The sequence below is a fragment of the Mesocricetus auratus genome, unplaced genomic scaffold, assembly GCF_017639785.1.
Source record: "Mesocricetus auratus isolate SY011 unplaced genomic scaffold, BCM_Maur_2.0 Super-Scaffold_100691, whole genome shotgun sequence".
In the NCBI taxonomy this organism is placed as follows: domain Eukaryota; kingdom Metazoa; phylum Chordata; class Mammalia; order Rodentia; family Cricetidae; genus Mesocricetus; species Mesocricetus auratus.
This window is the reverse complement of record NW_024429267.1, coordinates 33,995,560-34,012,103: the sequence shown is the minus strand read 5'-3', so window position 1 is coordinate 34,012,103 and position 16,544 is coordinate 33,995,560. Positions and strand designations below refer to the sequence as shown.

Here is a 16,544-nt window from a genome sequence, read left to right as displayed (position 1 = left end):
GTATTTTTATTCTATGTTATGATTTTTAGTAGATTATTTAATAGCATATCTCTTAATTTCCAGCAAAAGATTGTATTATTATTTTCCTTATTTTTGTTTAGTTTTTTGGCACTGATCTCTATCCTTTGTTGCTAGGGAAAGGTGTCCATATGTCACAGTTCTTTAAAATTTGCTTCGTGGTACCTTAAGCAGGAAAGTTTAAAATTTACTCTATATATAGCCTGGTGAGATGATTCAGTGGATAGATGTACCCTCTGCAGCTTCCTCCATTAATAACCGAGGAAACCGAAATTCTGTCTAAAGAAATCATTGTATAACAGAAGTTAGAACATTTGTTGGACCAGGAAGAATAGTCTTACTACTCACTCAGCTTGATTGTCTCTGACTTAAATAATGGCGTTTGAAAGACCAGCTGGTGTGGTAATTATTAGCCACCAATCCCTTGGCAGTTGCTTTGTGTCAGAGCTGTCAAGGGAACGAACAGCTTGGATTACTGTTCTGTTTTTCCTGCGGTGTGACTCCAGACCCCACTCAGAATCTTTGCCCTGGTAACACAAGAGACAGCGGGGCCGTGGTGCGGGTGCCACACCGACAAGCTGAGCACATCATCAGTGAGAGGGGGATGCTGGGAGACAAGAGGATGTGACCATCCTTGTGTCTGTCCCTCACGTGCATTCTTGACAGGGCTCCAGAGAAGCTGACACCCAGCTGTTGCAGGGCGTCTAGCTCGTCATCTCCCTCTTCAGCTGGTGAGATCCTGGAACTGATGGACGTCTCGGCAGGAGCGTTTAGAACAACTTCTGACCCTTCTAGCTGATTCCTCTTAGCTGCTCTTAGACCTGATCAGCCACCAAAACAGTGGTTCCACTTACATTAATATTTTTCTGCCACATAAGAGTTTGTCAGGGCAAGAACTGGGAGTTACTCTTCTCGTCCAAAATAAGAGCTCCTTTTATTTCTAAAATTTTATTCCTACCATAGGAGACATTGTGCCCCGCGCCTTTGTTCACACATAGTGTTCCTTTTGCCATCTTTAGATGGAGATGATGCACCCTCTTTCACAGCCTCTGGCCAGCAACTTCCTAGAAGGCAGACTGTCTACCCATTGCAGCTACAGCTGTCTCTTGAGCAGTTCATCTCAGCCGCTACAGTCGGATTCAATAAAATGGGTGTGGACCAGGAAAGGGCCCTGGAGCTCATAGCCGAGTGATCAGGTTACCTTATTGCTCAGTCTAGCAAATGCAAGCCTAAATATTAGTCCTTAGTACTGAACGCTTCGCGTAGGAAGGCAGCTTTCTCACAGGGACTGGGGGCCGTCTTCTAGCAACATTGTGAACGCTGGGTTTAGATTAGGACTCGGAGATGATTGTCCTGTCTCTGATGAGACGTATACTCTGGGGAAGTCCCTATATATAGACATACACCTTCCATTTCAGTGACAGTGAGGGAATGAATTTGGACCAGATGACAGAGGGACTGTTTTTTTGGTTTTCCAGATAGAAATTATGGTCCACTGACATTATCGCATCACTCTCATCCCTGGAATTTCTAGAGTGTGACCTCTAAACCGACACAATCAGAACCTTATGTGCAAATAGCTGTTAAACAGGAGTGGATTCACAGCCGTCCTTCCTGTGAGGACAAGTTTACCGGCTGCCTTGTAAACACTTAAAATATTTTACTAAGCATTGATTTTTAAAAAAATGCAAGAGAAAAACATGACCTCAGAGCAAACGCTCGAAGGTAACCAAATATCATTATAAATATTGCACTGTATAAAATCCCTTTTATATCTTCATACAACTCAATTCTAGAATATTTTTCTACAGAGATGTATATTACAAGCTTCAGGCTGCCAGTGCTTGCTGCTGTCCCCCAGCAGGCAGAGGGTGGGCGTGTTCTCAGATATCTGCTCCTCACAGCACAGGCTCGGAACTTCCACCAGCAACATGGGGTGGGGAGGAGGGGCTCACACATCCATCACGTGAGGAGTGACTTGGCCCCATCTCCCAGAATGCTCAGTATTAAATTGTATGGGCTTCTTCAACATGGGGAGAACAGATCTTCCAGAGGCGGTGAACAAGTAAGTGCGGCTGAAGGGACCGAGCTCGGGCTAACACTGCTTGTTCTTCAGGGCGTTCATGGGCTTCTGATTCTTATTCTTGAACATCTTGACAAAGCTGTTTGGCATGATTTTGCCACGCCCATCTTCACCCACTAGTCCCATGATAATGTAGTTTAGACCTAAGGAAAGAGAATGTAAAAAATAACTGTTTTTTTCCTTCATGTTTATGACTAAAGGCTTACTTCCCCATCAGTGGACAGTATGTAAGCCTTGACTCCACTTCGCTGTACCAGCCCCTGCCTGGAAAGGGGCACGCCTTGCTCGGAGAGCGGTCTGCTCCGTCCTTACCTCTTCTGAGAAGCGGGCACTGCCTGCAGACCACAGTGAGCTTGACACTCATGTTCTTGCCAGCCTGCTGAATGGCCAGGTTGCCCTCCCTGTAGATGCTGATGATTGAGACTGTGGCCTGCAAACTCCCACCTCGAGTGACCGTCGTGATGACTGTGCCCGCTAACACTGTAGAGGAAAACTGACGGTGAAGGCGAATCCAAACCGAGCTGAAAACGATTTTCATTCTCTTACGTTTCAGAAATGAAAACTTAGTGTTAAAGAGTTCTCAAAATTCATGGCTAAAATTCAGGTTAGAAAAGGATTGTGGAAGCCGGGCGTGGTGGCGCACGCCTATAATCCCAGCACTCGGGAGGCAGGCAGATATCTGTGAGTTCGAGGCCGGATGGACCGACAGCCACCTCCAAAACAATACAGAAAACCCCTGTCTCGTAAAAACCAAAGAAAAGAAAAGAAAGAAAGAAAGAAAGAAAGAAAGAAAGAAAGAAAGAAAGAAAGAAAGAAAGAAAGAAAGAAAGAAAAGGATTGTGGAGCTATAAGGCCATGTTTGGGTGTTGGGTCCCGGGAGAGAAATCTAGCTGCTTTCCCAACTGCCATCTCTGGCTGAGATGGAGACCCTTTCTTTCTTTTTTTTTTTTTTTTTTTTTGTTTTGTTTTGTTTTTCGAGACAGGGTTTCTCTGTGGCTTTGGAAGCTGTCCTGGAACTCACTTTGTAGACCAGGCTGGCCTCGAACTCACAGAGATCCGCCTGCCTCTGCCTCCCGAGTGCGGGGATTAAAGGCGTGCGCCACCAACGCCCAGCAATGGAGACCCTTTCTAACATGTGGATAGATTGTCACTTAAAGGATAGAGTTATGAGTCTTACTTATTTATGAGTATTTATCAAGCCTGTTTATTTCATATAGAAAATCAAACTAGAGGACTGAACTATAACTTAAAACAAAGACTGAGCTGGGTACTTGTCCTAGCACTCCCAAATATAACCAAAAACTGTCCCCAGGAAGTGTTTCCTTCCATGGCTGAGAACTCACTGTCCCTTGGTGATAATGTTTGGTTACTGTGCCATCTAAGTGAGTCATAGACGGTAGGCTAAATCTAGTTTTAGACATAGGTAACAATGCCGCAGGATGGTGTGAACCCCCAGTGCTTTGTAATACACCAGGCTCCTAAAATCAGAATTCCTAGCACACATTCCTTTGACTCCTGGGAGTGCAGATCCACTACAAAGTGTCAGCCAAGTGAGATCAGGGGTTCCCAAGGCATCGAAACGCAATTCCTTGCCGGTCTCCTACAGAAGGTTGACCTGGGTGTGGTTGCAGAAGCACCTGGAGTATTTGCTTATATTTCTATGCAGTCATTTGAACTCAGCATGAAAACTGCAGTAAGATCCATGCCTTCTCTACAAGACTGTCCCTGGGCAGCAGAGTTACTACTTTGGGTACTGAAAACGAGCAGTAACGCTTGTTTTTGATAACCTATTTGGCTGAACCATCTTTCTTTTCCTGCTAAGAATAAATTTGGCATCTTTCGTTCTCAAGTGCTTTTCATGATGATGCAAGTTTCTAATTGGAAAAATTCCTTAGAAACCCAAGCACCTGAGTACCCCTCCTCAGGGTTCAGTTTACAAGAGCTTCAGATGGACGGCAGATCTTCACATTTTACCTTAGCACTTTGGAAAGACACGGCTGAGAAAGATCCTTGTATTTCTTTCTAGGAGAGGCCAATTTTTGAATGTGAGCTTAACTATTTAGTTTACTTAAGCTGAATCCCAGATGTGAGATGCCATTTTCTGATGTATGAAAAAGAAACATGTGAGGCCGGGCGTTGGTGGCACACGCCTTTAATCACAGCACTTGGGAGGCAGAGGCAGGCGGATCTCTGTGAGTTCGAGGCCAGCCTGGTCTACAAGAGCTAGTTCCAGGACAGCCTCCAAAGCCACAGAGAAACCCTGTCTCGAAAAACCAAAAAAAAAAAGAAACATGTGACAAAAAGTCTATGCAGGCTTCTTTGCGAAGTCAGCCAGAATACAGAATAGCAGTGTCAGGTTCCAAGAGTCAACTTATTAGACTGAAGTGGGGGGAAGGGGCATGGTTTCTAAAGCTTATTCTTCTCACTGTGAAGTCAGACAGTTCAAAGAACACAGGTGGACACACTCTGGTGGACAGGACAATGCTTTCATGGGTAAGTGAAAGCGCTGGGGATCCGCCACCCAACAAGTCACGGGAGTGCCTTTGAGATTAAAGACACAGGCTCAAGTTTCTCATTAGAGAGAAAGGCTGGCTTTTGTTTCTTACCAAAGTTGCTTGAGCAATAATTGCTCTCCAGAGTCCCCATCCGTCTACACTTTTGCTGACACAGGGCCACAGTGGGTTTTAAACCTAATTCAAAGAAGAAATTCAAAGAAGGTAGTCGTGAGATTCAGGAAACTGAATTCAAGTGTAATTGGTGTTTATATCAGAATCTGGTCAGTTGAAATCAACATTTATTTCCCTGAGCCACCAATCCACCATTGCGATGAAATAATTATGAACCACGCAAGAGAAATTCTCTATGCTACCAACTACTGTTCGTTCTCACGGGAACTCGATACTCTCTACTGAATTTTAAACCTGAGATCAAAGATAACCCAAATTCAGCCTTGTTGTTCTTCTCCTTTTATATCAGTGGTTCTTAACCTTCTTAATGCTGCAACCCCTTAATACAGTCCACATTTGTGGTGACCTCTAACCATAAAATTATTTCATTGCTGCTTCATAACTGTAAGTTTGCAAATGTTATGAAGTGCGATGTAAATATTTCGGAGGAAGAAGTTGGCCAAAGGGGCCGTGACCCACAGGCTGAGAACCAATGCTTTATATGAAGTCTTTACTGTAACAGAATTGATCTGTGTGCCAGCTTAGGTAAACAAACAAACAAACAAACAAACAAAAAACCAAGAGAACAGCATGACAAATCTGAACTGACAAAGCACAGGCTAATTCTTCACAATTTCGTGAATTTTGTGGTGTTCTCATAAGGGCAAGAGGAGCTTTTTTGGTGTGAATATGTACATAGTTCTTGCTTAAAATGTGCTACTCACATGTAAAGTGTTAGGTTTGATGCCAGGAATCCCTGAGTATTTCTTTTGAACCCAGTGTTGGCTATGAGGCTCTCAAGAGCTGAGTTGGAGCACAGTTATCAGTTCTATCCATCAAAACTGACAAGTTAAAAAGTAAAATTAGACACAACCACAATTATTCTCAATTGGTGGTAACTTCGTTCTGTGGGTGACATTTGATGGTCATAGGAAACATTTGTCCTAACTAGGGAGGTAACAATGGCATCTAGTTCACAGTTTAGATGGTGTTTGTGTGCTGGTTGGCTTTTGCCACCCTGACACAAACTGAGACATACCTGGGAAAGGGCAGTCTTAACTGAGAAAATGCCTGCATAAGACCGGCATGTGGACAGGTCTGTAGGGCATTGTCTTGATTAATAATTACACTGTGGGTGGTGCTGTCCCTGGGCTGGTGGTCCTGTGTTCTATAAGAAAGCAGGCTAAGCAAGTTTGAGAGCAAGCCAGTAAGCAGCACTCCTCCATGGCCTCTGTACTAGTTCCTGCTCTGACTTTCCTGGATGGTAGACTACAAGCTGTAAGAGGAAATAAATTCTTCCCTCCCAAAGGATCTTGTGGTCATGGCATTTTATCACAGCACACAAACCCTAGCTAAGACTGCACTGCAGCTCATATGGGGTCCTGTAACTGAATGTGGGAGTCACAAAGGGTTTGACAATGCTACAAGTTTCCTGAATGCACGATGACCAAAAACTAATTCGATTTAAAAAGCAGGTATCTGTGTCTAGGTGTTTGTGGCAGCGTTGGCCTGTGCTGCATTGTAAACGGCAGCCTCAGTTGTGAACACGGAGCTTCATTCAGCAGAAGGCCAGGTCCCATCACAGCAGCCACCGCTGCCTGAAATACCTCAGCTAAGATTCCAGGGGCGGGAATCTACAGCATGTGAGTGTCCATCACATTTTTACTGTAGCTACTAAGTTTCTTACCCTTACAGAAACACAGAAATCAGTTTCTCCAAGACAGTCTCATTGGGGAAAACACAAAACAAATTCAACAGCATTTTTGAAAGTTGTCTCATAATGTTAAGTCAGAGCATTTTTTTAGCCTTACAGATCCTTTGTGTATATATTATGGTTTTTGTTTTTTGTTGGTTTTGGTTTTATACCAGATTCCTATGTGTGTGTCTCTGAACCTATATGTATTTCTTGTGCCTTTAGGCACTCTTTTTTGTTTTGTTTTGTTTTGTTTTTTGAGACAGGGTTTCTCTGTGTAATAGCCTTGGCTGTCCTGGAACATACTCTCTAGATCAAGCTAGCCTTGAACTCACAGAGATCTGCCTGCCTCTGCCTCTGGAATGCTGGGATTAAAGGCGTGTGCCACCACTGCTGGACTTGGCTTTTTTTGTTGTTGTTGTTAATTCAGCAGCATTGCAATAGGCTGAAGCTCTATTATTTGTGTTGCTAGTTCTTTGTCAACTGTCAACTTGTGTCAGAATCTGGGAAGAAAGAGCCTCAATTGAGAAAATACTTTCATCAGATTGACTGTAGGCAAGCCCATGGAGGCCTTCATCAGATTGGCTGTAGGCAAGCCCATGGAGTCCTTCATCAGATTGACTGTAGGCAAGCCCATGGAGGCCTTTCCTGTTTCTTTATATTATTTCAAGCGTATGAGTGTTTTGCCAGGATATATACCAAGTGTATGTCCAGTGCCCAGGGAGGCTGGGAGTGGGCGTTGGATTCCTCGGAACTAGAGTTACAAACAGTTGTAAGCCACCATGTGGTTGCTGGGAATCTAACCCAGGACCCCTGGAAGGGCTGTCAGTACTGTTAACCTATGAGCTGTCTCTCCAGCCCTAGCATTTTTCTTGATTAATGATTATGTAGGAGGGCCACGCCCACTGTGGGTGGTGCTAGGCAGGTGGTCCTGGGTTGTATGAAAGACCAAGCTAAGTCAGTCATGGCAAGCAAGCCAGTAAGCAGAGAGCCTCCAGGGTCCCTGTCTCCAGTCCTGCCTCCAGCCTCTACCTTGAGTTCCCACCCAAGTTGCTTTTGGTCACTGTTTTACCATGATAGACAGCAAAGTGGGATTTCACTGTCCCAGAAGCACTGGGCTTCACTTGGGGGATAAACTTCCCGAATAACTCAGAAAACCTCCGTGGCACAGGGATGAAGGGGAGCATCTTCCCAGGTGGACTGTGGGAAACTGGCACTTTTCAGCCTTGGGAGTTGGGTGGGTACCCACGCTGCTGCTTCCTGCCTGGCAGGGCATCTCTTTAAATCCCAGGCTACACCACTTCCACCTCCTCCTCTGGTTTTTACCTCAATCTCTGCACTCTCAATCCTAGGCCCTGGCTCCCAGCCTTTCTCCCTATGCATTCTTACACCACCTCCAAGGGGTCCATCTTCTTCATGGATGACCTCTCAAGGGCCCACCATTGTCATGGATGATCCAGCTTCAGCCTCTTTAAGGAGCATCCTCTGCTCCATCCGCCACTCAAACCCTGGCTCACATGTCCTTATGCAAAACACATATGTCCAATCTATTATTTAGACACCCTAATATCCAGGGTAGGCGCCTCTTTTTCAGGCAGATTTATTTAATCTAATGGCTACCCCACCCCAACACTGGAGGCCCAGCGCTTTGAGCCCTCACACAGTCTCTAGCCGACCAACCCCAGTTTGCTCTTACTTGCTTGGTTATATCACTTGGTTCCTAAAGTCTGTTTTTCAGCCAACTATTTTCTGTACAGTCATTTAAACTGTCACGCTCCCTCTCTCTCAGCCCCCAGAAGTCCTGCAGGAGAATGCTCTTTTTGGTGTCACCTTCACCCACACACCCTCTTCCTTTGCTTCTCTTAGGGAGGAGGCTACCCTCTCTGGCTCGAGGTTTTTGGTTATGGAGATGTAGTCTGTAGCCTTTGTGACCAACCTCCCCACCTCTGTTCCTTCTGTCCCTGCATCCACCTTTGTCACTGGATCACCCGCACTGATGTGTTCACCTCTCAATGCACTCCTCTTTTCTTTTAGGATCAAATGTGTGCTATGACTTGCTAGAACTTTCCGTTTCTTCATCTTGCTCCACATGCTCCCCATCCCACCCTGGCTTCTGCTTACTTTGCACCACTTATAAAACTCTTGGTCATGGATTAAACACCAACACTTTAGTCCTTCCCGTATTGACTCATCATCAGGGTACTCGCTGAGCGCATCTTCTGAAGGTGTCTTCTTCTAGGATCTGCGCCGCGGGTGTCCCTCTCTCCCTCCCTCCTCCTCCGCTAAAGTCAGTTTCCTCAAAGCTTTGCTCTTGCCTCTTCCCTCCCTGCACCGGAATCTCTCCCAAGCTAGATACTTCCTTTCTTTAAAGATTCATTTGTTTCCTTCTGTGTATGAATATTGCTGTAGATGTATATATGTGTACCACATGCGTGTCTGGTGTCCTTGGTGGTCAGAAGAGGGGGGTTGAATTCCCTGGAACTGGAGTTATGGAAGGTTGTAAGCTACCCTGTGGGTTCTGAGAATCAAATTGGATCTTCCGGAAGAACAACATGTGTCTGAACTACTGAGCCATCTGTCCAGTCCTAGAAGTCCCTTTGCATATTCATAACCCTTAACTCTTTGCATAAAGCTCCCTCCCTGGTCTGGAAGCCCAAATGTCTGCCTGCATGACACATCTCACAGACACTTCAAGCCTTTGTTTGTGACTCCTACTCCCCAGCCTGCTTCAGTGAACAGAAACTTCCTTCCCCCGCTGAGCAAGCCAGTGACTTGGGAGATATTGTCCAGCTAGCCACCAGGGCCTGTCACTGTCCTCCACTCATCTCTGGACTATAAATTTGTGTCACAGCATAGTTCATGCAAACAACTAAAGTGGGCATGCTCATTGTCTTGTTCCTTATGATTCATCCGCTTCACAGGAGCCAGGACGATCTTTGCAGCCAACAAATCTCATTTTGAACTTAGGTTTAAAAACTCAAAGCACTCAGAGAGTACGGAGAGGGGTGAAGCTTGAAACCAAATCTCTAGAGGCTGAAGGGGATACCAGGCGTAGGTCTATGTGAAGGAGTTTGGACTGCTGGGCTTTCAGGTATAGTAATCACCAACTACATTAGTTCTTGCATCACTAGCTATATTTCAAGTGCTCACCAGCGCTCACCACATTAGACCACACAAATGGAAAATTTAATGGAAGAATGATGTGGCCTATGCTAGGTGGGGAGATGCAAGTGGTGAGATAGGATGGCGCACGCCTTTAATCCCAGCACTCGGGAGGCAGAGGCAGGTGGATCTCTGTGAGTTCGAGGCCAGCCTGGTCTACAGAACGAGTTCCAGGACAGCCTCCAAAACAATACAGAGAAACCCTGTCTCAAAAAAACAAAAAAACAAAAAAACAAAAGGAAGGCAAAGGTGACTGAGAATGTCCATTGATGGTGGGCATGTGCTTGGGCAAACAAGCAGGAAACAGGCTTGAGGCAGAGGGTGTGGTCAAAGCAAGCTGAGCATAATACATTACATGTCATGAAGTGTCGGGAAACTCACCGCAAAGCCCATTTGCAGTTTTAGAGAAAGCTCAAATTGGAGCTAAAAGTCAGAAAGCCACTAGCACCACGGGTCTGCCCACTGTGCTGGGCTGGGGACACGTGACAGTAACACGAGGCAGTGCACAGCCAGACCACAAGGTGGCCGATTTGTGGACCGTTCAGAGAAAGCAGTGTCTGTCTAGATGCTTTATCTTTGTTTATTTTGTTAAGCTTTCAGATAAACTAAGTCATATAAAAACTGTCATAGTCTCTATAATGGTAATGTTTCCTGCATTTATAGTTTATTTTGATGCTAAAGGATCTTCAGTTAAACCTTCGACTCAAGTTTTTAAAGGTCAGATTTAACAGGGATAAAGCTGTAAAATCCTAACCTCACATAAGCTATTAACTTGCAAACCACTCATTTAGTAACAAGCTTTATTTAGCTTCCAGGGCATGCCTGTGCTCTAGACAACCCTATCAGAGAAGGGCAAAAAGCCTATGCCATTAACTGCCAGTTTAATCCATGCCCTAACTTGAGGTCTCTAGTCTGAGTTCCTGAATTCCCACAGGGTGGAGCAGGTAGGCCACAGAGACCAGAGACCAGGCCCCAATGCCTTCATCACTTCTTAGATCACAATGGGTCACTGTAGGCAGCTTCTGTAACTAGTGAACATTTTTGTTTGATTTACTCCATTTGAATATTTATATACATACACACATGTATGTACATATGTGTACATATGTACGTGCATATGCACATGTGTATAAATATATATTTTATTTGGCATCTTCTGAGATGGGAAAACAAAACAAAATCTTAAAACTGGTTGTTGTTAAGACCTGGCAGGTATCAGGCCCTGGAGCATTAACCTAAAATAGAATTGTATGTAATAAAATGAAAACTATTAAGAAGATAGAAGGGAGACAAAAGAAAATGTGACCCAGGACTACAGTCATCAAACTACAGTTAAACAGGAGGGATGTTCTGAAATTCAACAGCACTGTAGTGTGACTACATAATTCATTGTTATTATATACAGTCAAAATAGTAAGTTTCAAAAAATGGGGAGGTGTGTATGCAGAGGTCAACTCTGCGGGAATCAGTTCTCCCCTTTCACTGGTGTGTGGGTCCCAGGAGCAAACTCAGGCTCCACCCTTGGACAGCCAGCACCTTTCAAGCTGAACCTCCCAGCCCTGTACTACATATTCTAAGAACTAGAGAGATGAGCTCAAACATTTATGGAGACAGAAATGGTAGTTACCCCAGTTTGACCATTGTATGCTATATATATGGATCAAATTGTATATACCACAAATACGTGCCAATTATTGTCAATTAAAAAAAACAATGAAAGGAAGAACTTTGCCATGTACTAGTGAAGGAACAGTGGGTTTATAAAGATAGTTTTTATATTATAATTATCGTTGTGTATGTAGTTCTTAGGTGGCCATTGTTTTTTCCCCATGGCTAACGCAAACCACTAGCTGGGAAGCATTCTTACCTGTTTTTGTTTTATCCATGAAATCTCATTATCATCTCACACAAAGTTATTTCCATTTCCAGCACCTTCTTATTTTGCCTTAAAATAAGAATTTCTACTTCAAAGGGATTCGTACTTGCACACAGCAGAGCTTACCTGTGGTTACAGGGAGCGTGGTGGTAACAGGCATAGCTGTAGTTGTGGGAATTTTTTTGGGCCTGAATTTGTAGTGACCAATGAATCCATCTGCTGTTAAACTTAAGTCTGATAAAAACTGAATGAGAAGTTCATTTCTCTCAGACACGATCGGCCTAAGAGAGAAACACATTTACAGTTTATGTGGTACCTCTCTGAACATGTCAAATCTTCTAGCCTTCCTTCCTTCCTTCCTTCCTTCCTTTCTTTCTTTCTTTCTTTCTTTCTTTCTTTCTTTCTTTCTTTCTCTCTCTTTCTTTCTTTTTAGTGGTTTTGTTTTTTTTGAGACAGGGTTTCTCTGTATAGTCCTGGCTATCCTGGAACTTGTTTTGTAGACCAGACTGGCCTCGAACTCAGAGATCCATCTGTCTCTGTCTCCCAAGTGCAAAGGCTTACATCACCATGCCTGGTTAAAACTTCTAGCTTTCAATTCATTTTTGACAATAGATTAACAACTCTGTAACCCTAAAATGCAAAACACTTGAAAAAATGAAAGTCCTAACAGCCCGCTTCCCAAGGATCCTGTCATCATCCTCTTTCTGTAGAATGGGCAACTGAACCCAGAATTCAGTGATCTTCCCAAGGTCCTGCAGTCAGCATGTGGGAACCAGGATTTGAACCTAGGAGTCCAGTGACTGTAGAAACAGTGGAAGATGTTGGGACCAGTGTGAGCAATGATGTTATGGCTGTTTCCCACAAGGCCCCAAGGCTTCGCCTGACTTGTGAGTCTGAACTACGTCTGGGGTTCACACCAACTGCTGGTGAGGCAGAAGCCGAGGGACAGAGCTGATGATGTGGAGGGCTCAAAGAGACCACATTTCATTTTTAAAGGGAGGCTAGTGCCTGCCTGCCATGGCGGCATCTCTCTTTATAATCCCTATCAGGGAGATGTCGGTAAGGAAAGAAGGCAGGTGACTACTGATTGGTAACCATGACACCCTGAAGAGCTCCAGCAGTAGGGACTGGTTGGGTGGTTGGAACTTCAGGGTTAGAGCCTTGAAGTCCCTCTGCATCTTGGGGGATGATTGTCTGAAGTGTCAGTCTCGTTTCAGTCGCTATTATTTCCTTATCATCGATGACAGTGCTGCTTGGCTAATCTTATTTAAAAACTAATTCATAAGTAGAAAAAGATTAAACTAATTTTGTGATTGAACCAGACAGTGATTTGATGGAAGTCTTTTTCTGGGGCATCCCTCTAGTCTATGGGCCTGACAGCCCATAATGAGCAGGTCATTTGGGTACCACCTGCTGTGAATTGGCAGATTCCCATACTTGATCTTAGTGACTGTGGGAGCAACAGAGGCAGGAGGCTCATAACCTGCCCTGTATGTCCCATCCCCAAAGCTAGGACCATGTAAACAATGCTTCAGAGATTCAAGATTTTACAAAGATATTTCAACATGCTTATGAAAAACATGAACTAAGCCAGGTGGTGGTGGTGCACACCTTTAATCCCCGCACTCGGGAGGCAGAGGCAGGCGAATCTCTGTGAATTTGAGGCCAGCCTGGTCTACAGAACAAGTTCTAGGACAGCCAGGGCTACCCAGAGAAACCTTGTTTCAAAAAAAAACAAACAACAAAAACAAAAAGAAAAAAAGAAAAAAGAAAAACATGAAATCAATTTTTGTTTGTTTTTCGAGACAGGGTTTCTCTGTGGCTTTGGAGGCTGTCCTGGAACTAGCTCTTGTAGACGAGGCTGGCCTCAAATTCACAGAGATCTGCCTGCCTCTGCCTCCCGAGTGCTGGGATTAAAGGTGTGCACCACCACTGCCCGGCTTCATGAAAAAAATTTCTAAAACTACCCTGTATACTATTCTCACCTACAATTACAAACAAAATATGCTAGTCTTGTTTAAATGATAGATTGCAGCAAGCACTCCCAATAGGCGCAATGGAAATCCAGTCAGGATGGCTTACATAGGCAAATGTCATTCTGGTGACCACACCCTGACTTTTCTTTGAACTAACTGGGAGACACTATATCAGAAGTTGATTTCATTTTTCAAGGAAGAGTATTTTAGTAACAAAAGTAGATTTCTGTTGTGGTGCTTTGTGGCAACATAACAGGATCACAGTGCCCTGAGGACCAAGGGCTGCATTTACAAGCTGAGGTTATGAATAACTAGGTAGGGGAGATGAGATCTCACCCAAAGATAGGCCAAGAAGCTGAAAGCTTATGACAAATCCAGATGTTTTATCTGATGGAGATCTGCTTGAGGTCCTGCTTCTCCCATTGCTACCCAAGTTAGCATTCTTGGGCTACTGACAGAGACAGTGTGTCTAGCAACATAGAGAAAACATATTCTTTTCATTCAAAATGGATGCAGGGAGAAGAAAAAGCTACAGAAATCACTCTAGATATTTGAGCAGTAAATTTTGTTTTTCCTTTGAGTCGGAAAAAGAAGTCTGACCCAGACAGCTGTATTGGGGTTCTGGATGGTCTTGAGGGGGAGCACTGGGGACAAAAAGGAATAAAGGAAAGAGTTAAGGCTGGGGTCAGAAGAGCTGCAGGGCTGATGACCCAAGCCAGCGGGTTTATTAGGATCACAGTTCCTTATATACCCTTCAAATGGGGAAGCAGAAAAAAAAAAAAAAGGCACAAGCATCAGACAGCAGAATTACGGGAAGCTCAGAATAGCTCAAGTTCCCCTTCCATGAGGGGCATTCTGGGACAGCAAACAAAGCATTTCACATCCCAGTGTCCGGGACATTTAATCACATACACACAGGAGTGGGAATGGGGCATGTCAAGCGCCCCTTCCCAGACTACTCCCCCTGCACACACCAGACCCTCTCCAGTCTGTAGCTGGCCTTGTGCAGCATGACCCTGGCTAGGTAATGGACAAAATGTCCATATCCCATCATCAGGGCTGATGAGCAGTTACCAATCCAGTGTAGCCCCCAATACCAGTCAATATGGTTTTTCTCCAGAGTTCTGATAAACACTTGAGGAACAGTGGTTTCAATGTTACACAGATTTTCCTAGGGAAATAAAGCCCAGGCTTTTTCCTTTTTTCTCAGAAGTTCCCATGTTTTCCAATGCTTGAGCTCCCCTCAGCAGGTCTGTGACACAGGTGGAGTGTCTGCCCCTGAGGCACCATCAGCCCTGCCTCTATTTGTCCTCATGACTGCTTGACCTCTTGTTTCAGTGGCTTCTCTTTGCTGTTGCTGGTGGACAGGGCTCCACAGTTATGGGACACAAGCTTTGTCAACAAACGACAACATAACGTTTCCCAGGATATAAAGGGAATTAGGGAATTAGTAGGATGTAGGTTTAGAGTCATTAAAATATTAGTGACACAAACAGGCACTACTTACACAGGTGGACTGTCACCACAGTACTTTCCAATTCTTTTAGCGTCGTTGACTTCCCCGCCGTTAAACACAGCCACATAGTCGTATCGGCAGTAGTTATCACGCTCAACATCAAACTTCTCAAACTTTAACTCTATAAGCTTCAGGAAAAGCACACCGTGGAAATGTCAAAAACCTGAATGACCTTGAGTGGAAATCCCCTTGTAATTGGTGCTGCAAATCTATTGTCAACTATAAATAATAATAATATACATTTGAGAATTGCTAAGAGCATAGATTTTACATGTTGTCAGTGTGTACAACCACAAGTGTAACTATGCCAGGTGAAGGATATGCTAGTCAGTTTAACTGCAATATTTCCCAATATATGCATCATCAAAGTGTCACCCTCTATACTGTAGGTATATACAATTTTTATTTGTCAGTTCTACCTTAATAAAGCTAGAAAGAATAAGAGAATCAAAAGGTTGGTTCTATCTGGATGACTGGATGTGTGTTGGGGTGATAAAGGAACCTGTATACCAAATCCATTCTTCTCTGGAAAAAAAAATGAACAGAAATCCAAAGAATTATCTAAGATGCTCCCCACATTGCATTATATCTGGGTGTGATATGTGAGCATGGTGTGTATGGTCATGAGATGTGTAGGTTTCTCCTTTTGAGAGTAGACAAAAATCCTAATCACTTGTAAAGGAGTCAATTTGGGGATGAAAGGTTCAGGGACATGGGAACTGGCTAGAGTTGTTAAAGAGTGATGCCTGCACAGTGTACACACTCCAAGCATGTCACGTGGGGTGTGGTTGGTTTCCAAAGAGGTTGCACAGAAGCCCTGATACACAGAGTCAGTATCAAAGGCTTCCTTCTCTCTCTCTCTCTCTGTCTCTCTGTCTCTCTGTCTCTCTCTCCCTTCCTTCCTTTCTCCCTCCTCCTCTCTCCCCCTCCCTCTCCCCCCTCTCTTTCTTTTTGTTTTAGCTCTACTACTAAGAATAGTCTCCTAAATCATTCACACGAACAGCACATTTTAATTTCATAAGCCGTCATTGTCCCTCTGTCCCCCAAACAAGCAGTTTTGTTAGGAACATTTTCAATATGTGAATCTAAAAAAGTCTTCCTGGGTCATTGACACCTGTGGCACTCAGCTGCTATCCAGACTTGCTTGGCAATCGGTAGCCAGGGACTCTGCTAATTCAGGGATGTTATGGAAATTAATTCCCACTAGAAGAAGGGCATTAATTCCCAGCTCAAGAAGACGCTTGCACATTAATCTGAGCAAAGGTGGCAAAAGCATTGGCATTGCAGCTGGACACAGAGGTCAGTTTTGATTGGATCATAAGGCCATCCATCTAGATATTTACCTGCCTTTAAAAAGCCCGTGCCTGTGATGGGGAAGTACCATCTTACTCATGCTAAAAACTGCTTTCAACAATTTTTAAAACCTCCTTTGGGAAGCCACTGACTTTTCACCAACAACTAATAAAATATTTTCCATTTAAAAATTGGCTGAACTTTCTTGCCCTAAAAATTAAAAAGCTTTTGGAGAGGAGATTAAAAGAACTAAAGGGAGAA

General features: G+C 44.1%; 1 protein-coding gene across 2 annotated transcripts in view; it reads right to left on the bottom strand.

Moving 5' to 3' along the window:
* Positions 1–933: 933 nt before the first annotated feature.
* Positions 934–16,544, bottom strand: part of Pcolce2 (procollagen C-endopeptidase enhancer 2) — a 46,889-nt gene continuing 31,278 nt past the window's right edge. Inside the window, exons 5-9 of one of the 2 annotated variants that reach the window (XM_040739610.1) lie at positions 14,982–15,118; positions 11,625–11,779; positions 4,708–4,791; positions 2,414–2,581; positions 934–2,244 (exon numbers count right to left, since the gene is read on the bottom strand). In XM_040739610.1, the coding sequence (XP_040595544.1) occupies positions 2,114–2,244; positions 2,414–2,581; positions 4,708–4,791; positions 11,625–11,779; positions 14,982–15,118 (675 nt within the window). In that variant the 3' untranslated portion in view covers positions 934–2,113. The remainder of the gene's footprint in view (positions 2,245–2,413; positions 2,582–4,707; positions 4,792–11,624; positions 11,780–14,981; positions 15,119–16,544) is intronic. The other variant, XM_040739611.1, reaches the window with a different exon arrangement.